This window comes from Thamnophis sirtalis, unplaced genomic scaffold, assembly GCF_051295495.1.
Source record: "Thamnophis sirtalis isolate CommonGarterSnake01/CBP01778 unplaced genomic scaffold, rThaSir2_p1.2 scaffold_10, whole genome shotgun sequence".
In the NCBI taxonomy this organism is placed as follows: Eukaryota; Metazoa; Chordata; class Lepidosauria; order Squamata; family Natricidae; genus Thamnophis; species Thamnophis sirtalis.
Window position 1 is genome coordinate 72,881,430 of NW_028261390.1, and position 16,051 is coordinate 72,897,480.

Below are 16,051 nucleotides of genomic sequence, written 5' to 3' on the forward strand. Positions count from 1 at the left end.
GAGCATCAGCTTCCCAAATCTACTTATCTAAAGCCCATTAAAAGTTGCTTTGCAAATATGAATGCTAATGAACGATAATAACGATAATGCCACTTAATTAAAGATTACCCTTCCTTGGAACTCCTTACTGTGTAATAATTTCCAACCTGTCACCCTAATAACCCATTTTGCAGTTGCAGCTTCTTAATCCAGCGTTCGCTTCATTATTCACCCCCTGCTACATCACTGAGGCTTCGTGAATTCTTACAGAAGATTAAAAACTCCCTTTACATCCATCTCTGGGCTTCATTCAGAGTACAGAAAGTCCTTGGTTTACAACAATTAGGGACCATTCAAAGTTACAACGGCACTGACAACAGGGACTTACGACCGTTTTTCCCATCTATGGCTACTGTGGCATCTCTGTGGCCACAAAATTCAGAGATTTGTTTGGCAGGTGGGGGGGGGGCATCTGGCAGGTACTTATGACAGTTGAGGTGTCCCAGGCTCATGTCCAACTGCCTGACAAGGAACAACAACTATATTACTGACTTAACAACTGCAGTGATTCACTTAACAACGGTGGCAAGAAAGTTGGCAAAATGGGGCAAAGTCACTGAAGAACTGTATCCCTTAACGACATACATTCTGGGCACAATTACTGTTGTTAATTTGGGGACCGCCTATACTAGTGCACCCCAATAAGAGAATTTCCATGTAAGCGCTGTCAGAAGCAACAGAAAGGAAAGAGAAGGGAGGGAGGGAGGGAGGGAGGAAGGAAGGAAGGAAGGAAGGAAGGAAGGAAGGAAAGAGAAGAAAGGGAGGAAGGAAGGAAAGAAGGAAGGAAGGAAAGAGAAGGAAGGGAGGAAGGAAGGAAGGAAGGAAGGAAGGAAAGAGAAGGAAGGGAGGGAGGGAGGAAGGAAGGAAGGAAGGAAAGAGAAGGAAGGAAGGGAGGGAGGGAGGGAGGGAGGAAGGAAGGAAGGAAGGAAAGAGAAGGAAGGGAGGGAGGGAGGAAGGAAGGAAGGAAGGAAAGAGAAGGAAGGGAGGGAGGGAGGGAGGGAGGGAGCGAGGGAGCGAGGGAGGAAGGAAGGAAGGAAGGAAGGAAGGAAGGAAGGAAGGAAAGAAAGAAAGATCAAATCTGGACTGCAAGGTTACTTCACAACACAACCATCTATTCAACTCAGCTATTCGAAGGACCGAAGCGAGACGAACATCCCATAAAGAAAAGCCTTACTTATATCCTTTGGGCGTCAGAATGCACTTGGAATCATGCTGGCAAGGATTCAGCTCCTGAGCACAGAAATCCAGCTTTTCGTCACACAGTTCCCCTGTAACAAAGGAATGGAGGTTCAGCCCCACCGAGAATGACAGAGGATCACACAGAAATTCCCTCCCAGAGGCGTCATTTCCCCTCTAACCCCTGGGAGGAGAAACCACCGTCTTTTCTATGCGCCTGGCTTCCCATTTGCACCTTGACCTGTGGGAGAGCTTCTACCTGGCACGACTCTCCTGTTACTAACATGGGGGTGTGATTTCCATTCGCTTGGTGACTGAGTCAGGTGATCAAAATTGGGAAGGTTGGCGACTGCTTCATACTTATTTAATAAATGTCTCACTTAGCAATATATATATTACGGCTCAACTGTGGTCGTACTTCGAGGGCTACCTTTACCGTAGCCATGGCATTTGCTTTAAAGAAAGAAGTTATTTAAAATTATTTCGTTTGTTTCCAAAATACAGTAGAGGCCAAAGTTCAAACAGTCACTAAATGAACTTTTATAAGTCAAAGATTACCTATTGTCTTCATTCTTTCCCTATCAGCTTTGAAGAATGAAAAGAACTGACTATACAGTAGTGGCCAAAATTGTGGAAACCTTTTGGGGAAAGTGTATTTTTGAAGTTTGATGGCTAATAACACCACTTCTTTTTTGGAGTACTACCATAAAATTATATATCAGTGGAAAGATAATTTAATCAAGAATCTAATGCAACAAGGATTGTTCACTTATCTGTATTCTATCAAAAGCTACAGCCAAATATATAGCCAGCAATAAAACCCAGTTAATAGAAGCCATCATTCAATCTTGGTTTCACACTATAACAGCCGCAGAACTAAAAGACTTTGGTTCACTCCATGGGAAGACGTTGTAAGGCCTTAATTCATGCTAAAGGTTACTCAGCTAAGTATTGACTGACATGGTGATAATTTTTGTCTATCTCGTTTTTTCTATGGAGATAATTTTTGTCTATCTCGTTTTTTCTATGTGCTTCACTTTTCTTCTTCATAATTGTTATTCTCATAGCAAATCCTTCATAAAAGTTATTACATTACATTCTTGATTATCTTATCTTTCCATTGATATATAATTTTATGCTACTACTCCCCCCCAAAAAAGCGGTGTTATTAGCCATCAAACCTCAAAAATACTGTACACTTTTCCCAAAAGTTTGCCACAATTTTGGCCACTACTGTACAGGATATCCCCAAAAAAGTTTTCAGATAGTCGGTAAATTTAAGACCCATCCAAATATCGGACAGTAGATTTGGACGTCACAGATCGAGGAGCATCGAAATAAGGTTTGCCTTCGAGTGCCCTAAATGCCATCTTTTGGATGATGGACATTTCAGCCACTGGACTCGAGAGAGAAGTGGAATAAGAGGGGAAGCAAGAGAAACCGAATCCACTGACCTTTCTCCACCTCGTTCAAGTTAGCAGCTTGCAGCAACAAAAGGCAGAAAAGAGACATTTACGTTCAACCGAAAACAGCACAGCGCGAAGAAAGCAATGGGAGCAGAGCCATTAAGCCACTTGCAGACAAAGTGACAATGGCTTTTGGTTTCCTTTTTAAAATGTTACAGCACAGCAAACACACGAGGGGCCCGTGTCAGCTCTGGCAGAGGGAGAACGGGTGGGTAAGCGGAAGGCAGGAGTAGGTCTTAAGGGCGGGTGATAATGAGCGAGACGAAGAGACACAGAGCGATCTTGACATTCAAACTGAGAGCTACAAATGTGAGAAGGTTAGGAAAGGCAGACTTTTAAACTGCAGGAAATAATATTTGGAAACATTTCATGTTTGCAGGAACGGAGAACCTCTAATCTAGAGGAAAGAAGGACCAGGGGTGACATGATAGCAGCCTTCTGGTATTTGAGGAGGGGGTCAACCTGTTCTCCAAAGCCCCAGATGAGAAACAGTGGTTGGAAACTAATAGCAATAGCAGTTAGACTTATATACCGCTTCATAGGGCTTTCAGCCCCCTCTAAGCGGTTTACAGAGTCAGCATATCGCCCCCAACAACAATCCGGGTTCTCATTTCACCCACCTCGGAAGGATTGAAGGCTGAGTCAACCCTGAGCCGGTGAGATTAGAACAGCCGAACTGCAGAACTGCAGTCAGCTGAAGTAGCCTGCAGTGCTGCATTTAACCACTGCGCCACCTCGGCAAGGAGAGAAGCAATCTGGAACTAAGGAGAAATTTCCTGACAATGAGAGCAATTAACCAGTAAAACAGAAGTTGCCTTCGGAAGTTGTGGGTGCTCCATCACTGGAGGCTTCCAAGAAGAGAGTGGACAACCATTTGTCTGGAATGGTATAGGGTCTCTTGCTCGAGCAGAGGGTTGGACTAGAAGACCTCCAAGGTCCCTTACGACTCTATTATTCTATCTAAAAACATGATAAAACCTTGATGAAGGTTAGGGAGAGGTTCAAACGTTGCTCATATAAGCTTCAGAGAGCAATTTGGAGTGGCGGCATATATATATATATATATATATATATATATATATATATATATATATATATATATATATATATATATATATATATATATATATATATATATATATACATACACACACACACATATATATATATATTGGTAACTAGGTAGGAAGGAAGTTTGACTCAACCAACAAGAGCATTAAAGTTGACTGAATTTAAAAATTTAACCATGCCTGGATTTAAACATATAATTCTTTGGTGAAGTTCCCAACAGTGAGAGCAATCAACCCATGGAACATCTGGGTTCCAGAGGTTCTGGGTGCTTCATCATTGGAGGTTTTTAAGAAAAGATTGGACAGCCACTTGTCTGGAATAGCACAGGGTCTCCTGCTTGAGCAGAGGATTTTATTTATTTGTTTATTATTTATTTATTTAGTTTGTCAAACACGTACAAGATAGCAGGTATAAGTATAAACATGATTATGAACACAGGAAATGGATACGAATAAGTGAGGACAGTAGGAGAGGGATGGTAGGCACGTTGGTGCGCTTATGCACGCCCCCTTTACGGACCTCTTAGGAATGCGGTGAGGTCCACAGTGGACCCTTTAAGATTGAAGCTGTGGGGATTTGGGGATGTAACAACGGAGTCAGGTAGAGCATTCCAGGCGTTGACCACTCTGTGGCTGAAGTCGTATTTCCTGCAATCGAGTTTGGAGCGGTTGACCTTGAGTTTGTATCGATTGTTTGCCCAGGTATTATTGCGGTTGAAGCTGAAATAGTCATTGACAGGTAGGACGTTGTAACAGACAATTTTGTGTACTACGCTTAGGTCAGACCTTAATTGGCGTAGTTCCAGGTTGTCCAAACCCAGAATTTTGAGCCTGGTGGCATCAGGGATTCTGTTGTGAGTAGAGGAGTGGAGGACTCTTCTCGTGAAATACCTCTGGACTCTCTTCAATTGTATTAATGTCTGATATACACCGAGGATTCCAGGCAGACGAGCTGTATTCGAGAATTGGTCTGGCAAAGGTTTTGTATGCCCTAGTTACAAGTACAATGTTACAAGAGAAGAAGCTTTGCAAAAGGATTGGAGTAGAAGACCTCCAAGGTCCCTTCCAACTCCATCATCCCATCTTCTAAAAGTTTCAGCTCTTCTGAATCTATACGTTTTTCGCAGTTGAGAACTCGCAGAGATGAAACATGCAGTGGAATGCTCCATTTGATATTGTTCATTATACACTGAATATGTTACCGAAAGGTAACATATTTCTATCTTGAAACAAGGGTTCCTCCTGTTAAATAGGAACACGTTATCTTCTTTTTAGCCCAACGGTAGCTTGCAACTAAAAACAATAACTTGCGTAAGAAAAATGTCTGTTTGATTACGTTAATTGGAAATGTTCGCCAAAGCTTTGCATTGCTTTAAATGGCATTTTCATATTCTATGAAGAAGAAAAAATGAATTGCAGAGCAAATTTCAACACACACACACACACAAACACACACACACACACATGCATGTTCTGTGCCCAGATCTAACTTGTAGGTGTGTGGGAAATTGGCTTCCGGGTGAATGGGGCTCTTTGTTAAACCAATGAAGACAACAGCAATGTGTGTCCTTCTGCTGACGGGGCCCTGCGTGAAGTTATTCCCATAGCAACCCCTGAATCTCAAGATGGAGAGGTTGCTTTTGATTAAGACCATTGTTCTCCCTAGGTAGCAGGAGGGCAGGAAGTCACCCCGATATCTATTATGCTATGCCTTATGAATATGCATGCGTGCTTTTTCTTCTAGGTTTGGTGCAGTGTGTTACTTCACAGCAATGGTATTTATATAAAATACTTAGATTTTAAATATTATGATATTCAGGTGCCTTACGGCATCGGATATAGATAAGATAAAATGGATATTCTGTCACTACTAATTACAGTTTTGGATATTGATGTTGCATGTGTTATGATTATCTGACTTTTCAAAATTAAATTTAACGTTGGAAATGAAAAAAAAATGAAGGGAGAGCAGTAATTTGTTTTATAACAAAGGTTTGGTTCTTAAGCTAAATTTACCAGATATCCATCTTGCTGTTACATTGTGGTGTGTCAGAAAGATTTCTTGTTTCATTATTCTTATTATATCATTTTGCACTGAGACGAACGGAGTAACCGAGATAACGAGAGGGGAACGAATAGGAAAAATAAAGCTAAGCAAACTCATTGAGATATACTTTGCATCTAGATGATAAAAGATATACTTTGCACCTTTTCTGCTCAGAGAGATTTATGCAGATGAATAAAAGCAGGCAGGAAAATAGTTGAGGTGCTTTCAGGAAAATTTAAAAAATGATGAGGACTATGGACTTTATTTATTTTTTTGAAATATTTAATGCACATTAATTGACGCAGTGGCTTGTCAATCAGAAAGGTCGGCAGTTTGGTGGTTCGAATCCCCAATGCCATGTAATGGAGTGAGCTCCCTTTCATCAGTTGAGCCGGCATGACTCAACACCGAAGGCACACGGAAACGCTGTTCCCTTCCCACCAAAGGTGGTTCCTATTTTTCTACTCGCATTTTTTACGTGCTTTCGAACTGCTAGGTTGGCAGAAGCTGGGACAAGTCACGGGGGCTCACTCCGTTACGTGGCACTAGGGATTTGAACCACCAAACTGCCAACCTTTCTGATCAACAAGCTCACCATCTTAACCACTGATCCACCATGTCCCCATTATTATTATATTTACCCATAATTTATATTTATGTAAACAAATCTGACATGCCTAGAAATTGCTGTGCTTAAAATCAATTTTTTAGTCTGAAAAAACAGGATGGTTGGTTCACCTTCCTGCTGGAAATGTAGCTTGGGTGGGCCATAACTCCTTGAAATGATAATTGCTGGTGGGCTCAAGGAAGAATAATTCAGGTTCGGTTTTCAGTCGCAGTCTTTGTGGCTGGGTTGAAAGTGGCTTTCGCCAGGCACCGAGGCTTCCGAAGACCAAAAGCTTTGCCTAAGCGTGTAGAGTCCTTGATGAGCCTCCCATAAGCAGAAGGATAAGAGTGAACTAAGAGAGCCGGTGTGCTTGGATTTCTGAAAAAGACTTTTGGCAAACAACCTCCATGAAGAGTTGTGAACAAATGGGACAGCCGATTTTATGTGGGTCCGTTGCTGTCTAAACAACAGGAAACGGACAGAAGGAAGATCAGATATAAAGTCCCATGGGTGTTTTTCCTATACATCTCTGTTTCTAATCTGTACCTTTCATGTTCCTATTATTTATCCATTGATACCAGTTTTCCCAAACTATGTAATATTCTGAGTCTTCCTCGTCCTTTAACTCCAAAGTGAGTTTATCCATCTCTGCGCAATCAAAAATCTTTTGGATTATCAGTCTGTCGGCATGGTATCACTTTTCCAACATTGTGCGAGTTCTATTCTCGCTGCTGTAATTATGTGCAAAATTAAATATTTGGTCTTTTTCCTATACTTTTCCTTAATAGTCCCCAGAAGGGACAATTCTGCTTTAAACTCTATTTGGGTGTTTGTAATTTCCTGTAACCATTTTTTTTGTATTTTGGCCCAATAATTTTTAGCTTTTGGGCACGATCACCATGCATGAAAGAAGGAACCCAACCTCCTGTTTACACTTCCAATAGATGGATTTAAATTCGGGCACATTTTTGCCAATCTCGTGGGGGGCTAAATGCCACCGATAAAACATTTTCTATTGGTTTTCTTTGTACGCGACAGATTTTGTCATTGTGTCGTTTTTATTCCAAAATTCTTTCACAATCTTCCAGTTGAATATTATAGCCAAAGATTTTAGCCCAGGCTATCATTGGTCCTTTTACTATTTCCTCTGCGATATCAACATTTAGTAAATAGTTGTATATCCTCGATATTAATTTCTCTTCTGTACCTAACAGCAGTTGTATAATTGCTTTGGCTACTATATCAATTCCAAATTCCTCTCCATCTTTTTTTAAAATCTGGATTGTAATTGGAGATATGGCCACCACTCTATACTCACTCATCAAGGGTGTTTTTTCCAAAAGGCAACCAGATTTTGTTTCTGCTTGAAGTTGTTCGGCTTCTCATCCAAGAAGCTTCTTCAGTGCTTTTATATCTCAGATGAGATATAGAGTCCATACTCATAAAGAAAGAAACAGATGGCTCTCACATCCCCCTCCCTAAATCTTTATTAGACCTGCTATTTCATAAATGGCCCAGAATTAGGTGTGAACATAAAGGAGGGGAAGTTTGCAGAAGGTATAAAAAATGTAGAGTGATTAGCAGCATCCAGAAATATGACAACTTGGGTCTGATGATATCACCATGAAAAATGTGCAATTATACCTATATTTCTTTATCTCCAAAAAATCCTGAGTATTTAAGTAGGTCAGGAAGCTATTTAGAATATAGAATAATAGACTTGGAAGGGACCTTGGAGGTCTTCTAGTCCAACCCCCTGCTCAAGCAGGAGACCCTATATCATTTCAGATAAGTGGTTGTCCACTCTCTTTTCTTAAAGACCTCCAGTGATGGAGCCTTCACCACTTCTGTTCCACTGATTAACTGCTCTCAGGAAATTTCTCCTTAGTTCTAGATTTAACAGATTGACCGAGTTGGAAGGGACCTTGTAGAGGTCATCTAGTCCAACCCCCGCCCAAGCAGGAGACCCTACACCATTTCTGACAAACAGCAGTCCCAATCTCTTCTTGAAAGCCTTTGAAAGATTGCTTCTCTCCTTGATTTAAGGTGAGATCTTCAACTTCCATCTTTTTTATTTGATAAGGTCTGGGCTTTCTGATCATGCCATTTATGTTGCACAGGTAAGAAGCTGAGTTCAGTGAAATAGCAGAAGGAGGTATGATAAAGGAAGACTTTGACAGTTGAACTAGAAGAAGCAGGGATCAAACTTACGAACATACAGGATTATCATACCAAATTATGGAACCTTTTGATATGCTAAAGTAAGATCTTCTTCATACCTGTGTATTCTGGAGGACAAAGGCAAGTGTAGTTGTTCCTTCCGTCTACACAAGTGGCATTGTTTTCACAATCGTTATCTTCACAATCATCAATGTTCACTTCACAGTTTTCACCTTCATACCCATCAGCACAGGCACACCTGAAAAAGAAAATACACCAACTCTTCCAACACGTACATGAGTGTGTGTGTGTGTGTGTGTGTGTGTGTGTGTGTGTGTGTGAGTGCGTGTGTGTGTGAGAGAGAGAGAGAGATTTATTTGTTCTGACCTCCACTCCGGCCTATGAGTAACGCAGACACAGGCTTGGCTATTTGCCACTCTTTAATCACAGGAATTACAACTCAGTTGGCTGAAATAGCAATAGCAATAGCAGTTAGACTTATATACCGCTTCATAGGGCTTTCAGCCCTCTCTAAGCGGTTTACAGAGTCAGCATATTGCCCCCAACAACAATCCGGGTCCTCATTTCACCCACCTCGGAAGGATGGAAGGCTGAGTCAACCCTGAGCCGATGAGATTTGAACAGCCGAACTGCAGGACTGCAGTCAGCTGAAGTAGCCTGCAGTGCTGCATTTAACCACTGCACCACCTCGGCGCAGTGGTTAAACTACACTACGAGTTAAGAGAATTACTGAATTACTGAAATTTGTAAGGCAAATAGGAGCATTTTGAGCCTTATGGGTCTAAAGTACCGTGCTGAATCTTGACTTGTTTATGAGTTCCAAGATTTCATGCGTGCATAAATGCATGCAGAAGCACGTGAGAAGGAAAAAGACAAGAGTGTCGGAAGGAAGGGATTACTTAACTAATTTAGTTTTGCTGTGACATAATTTACTGTATTAATTATTGCACAGTGATGATGACTTATTCATGCTTGCCTCAATGGGAAATCAGTGACTATGCATTTATGACAATCACTATAACTGTTGTTCAGAATATATGTCTTAATTCGTCTTGTGGAAGCCTCTCCACTAGAAATATTCTGGAGGGCTACATTCATTCCCCCCCCCCTATAAAGTTGTGATCAAAACAGCAATTTATCATATTAATCTGTTTCAAATTAATTTCAGAGAGAAATCAATCCAGCCGTTGCTTGTAATTTGTGTATAAAAAAGAAAGCTGATTGCTTATTAAATAGGGGGAATCAAAACTGTTTCTAACAAGCCAGCAGAATTTTTATTATGGGATTACGGGATCCATTTATTACCGTTCTTAGCTCCGTGATTTAAGAGCTACATCTGGAGGAGGCCCTGCGTTCTGTGATTAAAGAAGCTCCAGATTAAAAATGCTCACAGCATGTTTCCCCAGCAGGGTGCTGGGCTGGAAATGCACGGTTAATTTTGTGTTTCACTACATCTTATTCGTTTACAAGCTGCTGATATGAGGCAAAGCAAAACCTCTGAATCGTGAGACTTCCAAGGGGGAATTTAGCCGGCTGTTAGTTAGGATAACAAGAGGCCGAAATCACGTTAGCTTTCCCCCTTACGCCTCGACTCAAAAACAGCCTATTGACAGCAAGAAAAGTTTTCAAAGTGCATTAAGCCAAGGTGGCACAGTGGTTAAATGCAGCACTGCAGGCTACTGCTAGATCAGCAGTTCAGCGGTTCAAATCTCACCGGCTCAGGGTTGACTTAGCCTTCCATCCTTCCGAGGTGGGTAAAATGAGGACCCAGATTGTTGGGGGCAATATGCTGACTCTCTGTAAACCGCTTAGAGAGGCCTGAAAGGCCTATGAAGCGGTATATAAGTCCACTGCTATTGCTATTGCTATTAAGCACAATTGGTGTTTGTATGAAAGGCTTGGAAATTCATACACATCACCTGCTTTACTAGTGGGATAACGGGAGAGGAAGAAAGGGCTGTGGGTGGATGGCTTCCTTGTTGTGTGTTATTTTTTAAAAACTCACCAAAACCCATTCTTTTCATCTTCTTTTAAGTGGCAAGTCCCTCCTTCTTTACAGGGGCTGCTTATACAGGCATGGATGGGCACCTCACAGTCTCGGCCCTACGAGAAGAAAGTGAACAAACGCGGCACAGAAAAATAAGGAGGAAAATGAGTTTCCTTTTCAAATGGAAACATGCCATAGATTCCACATCAACAACCCATCACTCCTGCCAACCTGTCTTCCCATAATGGAGGCCCTGTTTATAACTGAGAACCTGAAATAAGACCGCAACCCCCACCCACCCACCCCCTCCAAAGAAAAGAGAAGCAGGCATGAGGGACGGAGCGATTCACTCGTACAAAAGGCACAACTAGCGCGTTGATTAAAGAACACAGATATTTGGCTTTGTGTGGTCTTCTGTACCTGGGATGGGGAATCTTTGGCATGGGTGCCACGGGGGGCACATGGAGCCCTCTCTGCGGGGATGCCAGCCATCGCCCGTGCCTGCATGCCTCCCGCCAGCCAGCTGATTTTTGAGTCTGACGCGCATGCGTGGGGGAGGGGTACATGCAGGAGACGTGTGTGCATGCATTGGGGGGAGGGGTCACACATGCATGTGTGGGCGGGGCATGGGGCGATGCACGCATTGCATTATGGGAGTGGGCACACGCATGTGTGTTGTTGCGTGTGCCCGCCTCTTTTGGCACGCAACGACAAAAAGGCCGTCCCTCCCTCTTCTGTACCTTGAAGCCGTAAGGACAGGAACAACTGTAGAAATCCACGGGGTCATTGCTACAAGTCCCTCCGTTTTTGCAAGGGCTGGATAAGCAGGGGCTACATTTGGCAGGAATGGTGACATCCACCGGACCTTCAAAGGAGCACAAATCATTCTTTGGGTTACAAAAAAATGAGCCCTTTCATCATCCATCAGCATTTCAGCAGGCTCTGGTCTTCTTCCAAGCTTCTAGTTGCCGTATTCTTCAGAGTATAAGAACACCCCTTCCCCCCCCCCTCTAGAAGAGGTGAATTGTTTACTTCCTACCTTGACAGGTGAATTTTTTGGAGGGAGTGGTGAGAAGGAGTTTGTCGGCCATTTCTCCGGGACCGACACATCGGGCGATGCCCGGCTCCTTGTATTCGGACTTCACCCAGTCGGAGAGCCACTGGATGTGGCAGTCGCAGTGCAGGGGGTTCGCTCCAATCGCTCTGCAGGGGGAGGGGGGGAGGGGGACAGAAGCCAAATACGCCTTTAATTCCAAGCGGGTAAAAGGAGAAAACAGTCCTTTTCTCAGTCAATGTTCCCATCGCAAATGGACGGTATCCTAAAGCAGAACCTCCTTGTGAACAGGGTCCCAATACTCACAGATGAGATAATGCGGAAAGATCGCTGAAGGCCCCTTCAGGCAGGACAGAGATGTCATTCCCATGTAAAGAGCTAAAAAAGAAAGGAAGAGGGAAACGGGTGAGAAAGGACGCCTCCTCTTGATCCAGGGATTCAAGAGAGACCCTCGTTGAAAGACCAAAAGTCCTTCCCAGTTTATGGTGTGCTACGTCCTCCCTTTGGGCATTATTTGTGGAGGCTCCAGAACCCAACTTATTTCTGCTGAATTGCATGTTTTGCATCTTTTAGCAGATACAGTATTTAGGCTTTAATTTTTTGCATTCTGTATTATTCCATTCCAATTTATTCTATTCTATTCTATTTCCGTTATGAACTGCATTTAAGCAGTGCAATTTAAATTAATTCAAATTTAAGAAGTTGTGTTATAGCATCGTTTAATATATTTTTTCAAGCACGCCCTCTCCAGCACACCACCCAAATGCACCCACGGCCCCCTCCGGATGCAGATGGTGGAGCATTCATGTCGCAGGCATGGCTTCTTGTAAGCACACATCAAGTACAAAAATAGGGAATGGGTCCAGGGGTTACGAAGCAGTTTTTGTTCAAAGTGAAAGTTAAACCTGTTGACTTCATGAACCCATCCATGCTGGAGACACCATAGAAGTATCCACCCCTGCATTTCTCTGGATATTTTTGAGTCTCCGTTGGTCTACCAGACAAGGGACATCTCATCTAAATACTCACAAGGGCCAACTACACTTAGTTTTTGGAGATCTGCCCGGATGAGCTAGGCTATTACCCATTGTAAGCAGCTACGATGGCAATGGAAAATAAACAACACGTTTCCCCAGATTTTGCCATTTATGTTGCAAGAGCATAAGGGATAAAACCAAAAGGGAAACTACATCCAAAAGTCACGGCAGGATTGAGCTTAAAACAAATTGCACAGTAACCAGAGTCCTTCTATCCAGAGAAATGTGAAAAATAAATAAGTTGCACAGAAAAACAAGGGTGGGAATATTACTTACAGCAGCCTAAGCGATTTCAAGCCATCGAAGGTCCGTGTTGGAATGCATCTGAGCCGATTGTAGCTGAGAATTCTGTAAACATACAAAATGTTCATTTCTAAACAACGTAAGGCAATAAGAAGTTACATGGAATTCTAGGGCTGGAAGGGACCCTTGGAGGTCTTCTAGTCCACCCCCCCTCCCTTATTTTGCCTTCTGAAGCTTTGGAAAATAAGTTGACCCCCCCTCTTTCTTGTGGCAGCACCGCAAATACTGTAACTCTATGACCATGTACCCCTAATCCTTCTTTTCTCTCGAGTGGCCGTACAGATGCTCAACTCTGTCAAAATCCTTCTGAATCGAAGTTCTAAGTGAGGCCTAAATAAACCACTCCTCTAAGGCCCAATCTTCTTCAACTTCTTCTCCCTCTCAGTTGCAACGATAGTAAAATCCAAGAAGTAAATGAGTAAAGCTTATTGCTTCGTTGAAAGAATAAACACTTACAAAGTGAGCAGCTGGGTCATGTTGCTGAAACTCTGGTTTGAGAGCGTGCTGATTCGGTTGTTGCTTAAATCTCTACAAAAAACACAACAACAACACAGCAGATTTAGAAATATAGTATGGATAATTTAAAAAAGAAACGGAACGTTGTCACTGATAAATGCAAATTAGCAGCACATTATTTTAAACAGCATTTGGTTTATTATATGATTTGTAGCAGGAGCCTCACAAAGTTTTGGTTTGCAATTATAAACAAGATCACCCAAACCGAACAAGGACCCCAGTGGAAGAAAAAGAACTGGAACTTAGATATTAAAATGATATTGAACATGTTTACTTGAGCACAACGTGGTTTCTTTATATTTAAATAAATTCCTGCCTGTGTCTTTGTATTAAAGAAGATATGCAACGAAAGAGTCATTGCCCTCTTTTAAAGGATGCATATACATTCAACATTATTTTTTACAAAAATCAAAGATGAGCCAATACTTTATGCATCCATATTGCAACGTGACAATCTGTCTTCTCAAGAGAGATCGGCCCTTGCCTCTTTCAGTGCAAGCATAGCTGCCATGTTGAAACAAACATGCCTAATTTTTAAATCTACTGGCTTTTTTAAAAAAAAGTTTTAATAATCCTTTGATTTTTTTCAATCCACGGCCATCTACGGGCTGCAAAATCCCATAACGAAGAAACTAAACCAATTTCTTTTCCTAACTGCATTGAATATCCTTCATTTATGCTACACCTCATCTCACCAAGATTTTGGAGTTTTGAGTTTCATTATTTTTTGTTACAAAAATAAACATTCCGTCTTTCCTTGTCTGGGTACAAACATCCTCTGTGCACCATTGTTCCTCTTTCACATTCATATTAACATTATTTCCCTAAGTTTATATTATAATATATTGAGCATTTAAATGTTATGGAACTCTCCATTTTTCTTCTTAATATCTTCTAATAATAATATCATATCAACAATAGCAGTAGACTTATATACCGCTTCATAGGCCTTTCAGGCCTCTCTAAGCGGTTTACAGAGAGTCAGCATATTGCCCCCAACAATCTGGGTCCTCATTTTACCCACCTCGGAAGGATGGAAGGCTGAGTCAACCCTGAGCCGGTGAGATTTGAACCGCTGACCTGCTGATCTAGCAGTAGCCTGCAGTGCTGCTTTTAACCACTGCGCCACCTTGGCTCTTAAACAGCATTATTCTCATCATACACATACTAACAGTTTTCATCTTATTTATATCTCTCAGTGTATTATCTACTTGTTTCTTAGCCTTCTTCATTTCCAAACTCCTTTTTTATTCTCCAGGCATTGGTAAAAGACTTCCCAAATCCTATAATATTCAGTTTGCTCTTTCTCCTTCATTGCTAATGTTAACCTGTTCATTTCTGCACATTCTAATGTTTTCCTTATCCCCTTCTCATCAATAGGAATCTCTGCACTTTTCCAGTGTTGTGCAAATACAATTCTGGTTGAGGTTAATACATGAATGATTAAATATACATTCTCTTTATTATAAATCTCAGGGAGAATTCCTAGCAGAAATGTTTATGGCAAAGAGAGATGTTTTGGAGTTGCAAGAGATTCTGCTTCTACATTCCCTAAAAAAAGGAAAAACATCAGACATGATGGTTGGAGCCAATAGAAGCCCTGTTGCAAAATATAGCATAAAACAAAAGTTCAGAAATGATCCCAGCACAGAGAAATGCCCTGAAAGTTACTTACATCAGAGTTAAGTGCTTGTAGTTTGATAATTCTTTGGGAACAAGGGTGAACTGGTTTCCATCCAAATAACTTCAAAAAGAAAGACATGTATTATTCAGCTGAAATCGTTAAGAGTTTATTTCACCACTCTTGATATTCAGGGGTGAAGCCAGACGGAGAACCCCAACAGGGTCACATGCAGAATACAGTGGCCAGAGCACTTTAACCTCTCCTTTGCAAGCAATGCTACTCTAATTCCATACGGCATCACCTGGTGAACTCTCAAGTCTCCTCTTTCCCCTATGTGGCCCAGATGGATTAATATTTATAGGCATTTATATATCAGGGTGACAGATTTTATTTTCCTGGGCTCCAAGATCCCCGCAGATGGGGACAGCAGCCAAGAAGTTAAAAGAGGCTTGCTCCTGGGGAGGAAAGTGATGGCAAATCTAGACAGCATCCTAAAAAGCAGAGACATCCCCCTGCCAATAAAAGTGTTTCTAGTCAAGGCTGTGGTTTTCCCAGTTGCAACGGATGGCTGTGAAGGTTGGACCACAAGGAAGAATGGAGGCCTTTGAACTCTGGGGCTGGAGAAGAAGACTCCTGCATTGAGTGCCTTGGACCTCAAGGCCATCCAACCGGTCAGTCCTAGAGGAGATCCACCCTGGCTGCTCTTTAGGAGGCCAGATCCTGAAGAGGAAACTCAAAGTCTTTGGCCACCTAAGGAGAAGGAAGAAGGACTCCCTAGAGAAGAGCCTCGTGCTGGGAACGATGGAGGGCAAAAGAAGAAGAAGGGGACGGCAGAGAAGGAGGTGGATGGATGGAGTCACCCAAGCAGTCGGTGTGAGCTTCAATGGACTCCAGAGGATGGGAGAGGACAGGAAGGCCTGGAGGAACGTTCTCCATGGGGTAGC

The 16,051-nt window shown here is 42.2% G+C and overlaps 1 protein-coding gene across 7 annotated transcripts in view; it reads right to left on the reverse strand.

Annotated features, from left to right (window-relative positions):
• SLIT2 (slit guidance ligand 2) overlaps window positions 1-16,051 on the reverse strand; it is a 191,386-nt gene that overhangs the window by 14,998 nt on the left and 160,337 nt on the right. For 5 of the 7 annotated variants that reach the window (XM_087724913.1, XM_087724910.1, XM_087724911.1 and 2 more), the window contains 10 exons: window positions 15,159-15,227; window positions 13,424-13,495; window positions 12,941-13,012; window positions 11,934-12,005; window positions 11,613-11,776; window positions 11,314-11,438; window positions 10,592-10,689; window positions 8,685-8,824; window positions 2,670-2,696; window positions 1,214-1,307 (listed from right to left, as the gene is read on the reverse strand). In XM_087724913.1, coding sequence (XP_087581039.1) covers window positions 1,214-1,307; window positions 2,670-2,696; window positions 8,685-8,824; window positions 10,592-10,689; window positions 11,314-11,438; window positions 11,613-11,776; window positions 11,934-12,005; window positions 12,941-13,012; window positions 13,424-13,495; window positions 15,159-15,227 — 933 coding nt within the window. The remainder of the gene's footprint in view (window positions 1-1,213; window positions 1,308-2,669; window positions 2,697-8,684; window positions 8,825-10,591; window positions 10,690-11,313; window positions 11,439-11,612; window positions 11,777-11,933; window positions 12,006-12,940; window positions 13,013-13,423; window positions 13,496-15,158; window positions 15,228-16,051) is intronic. The other 2 variants (XM_087724912.1, XM_087724914.1) reach the window with 1 other exon arrangement.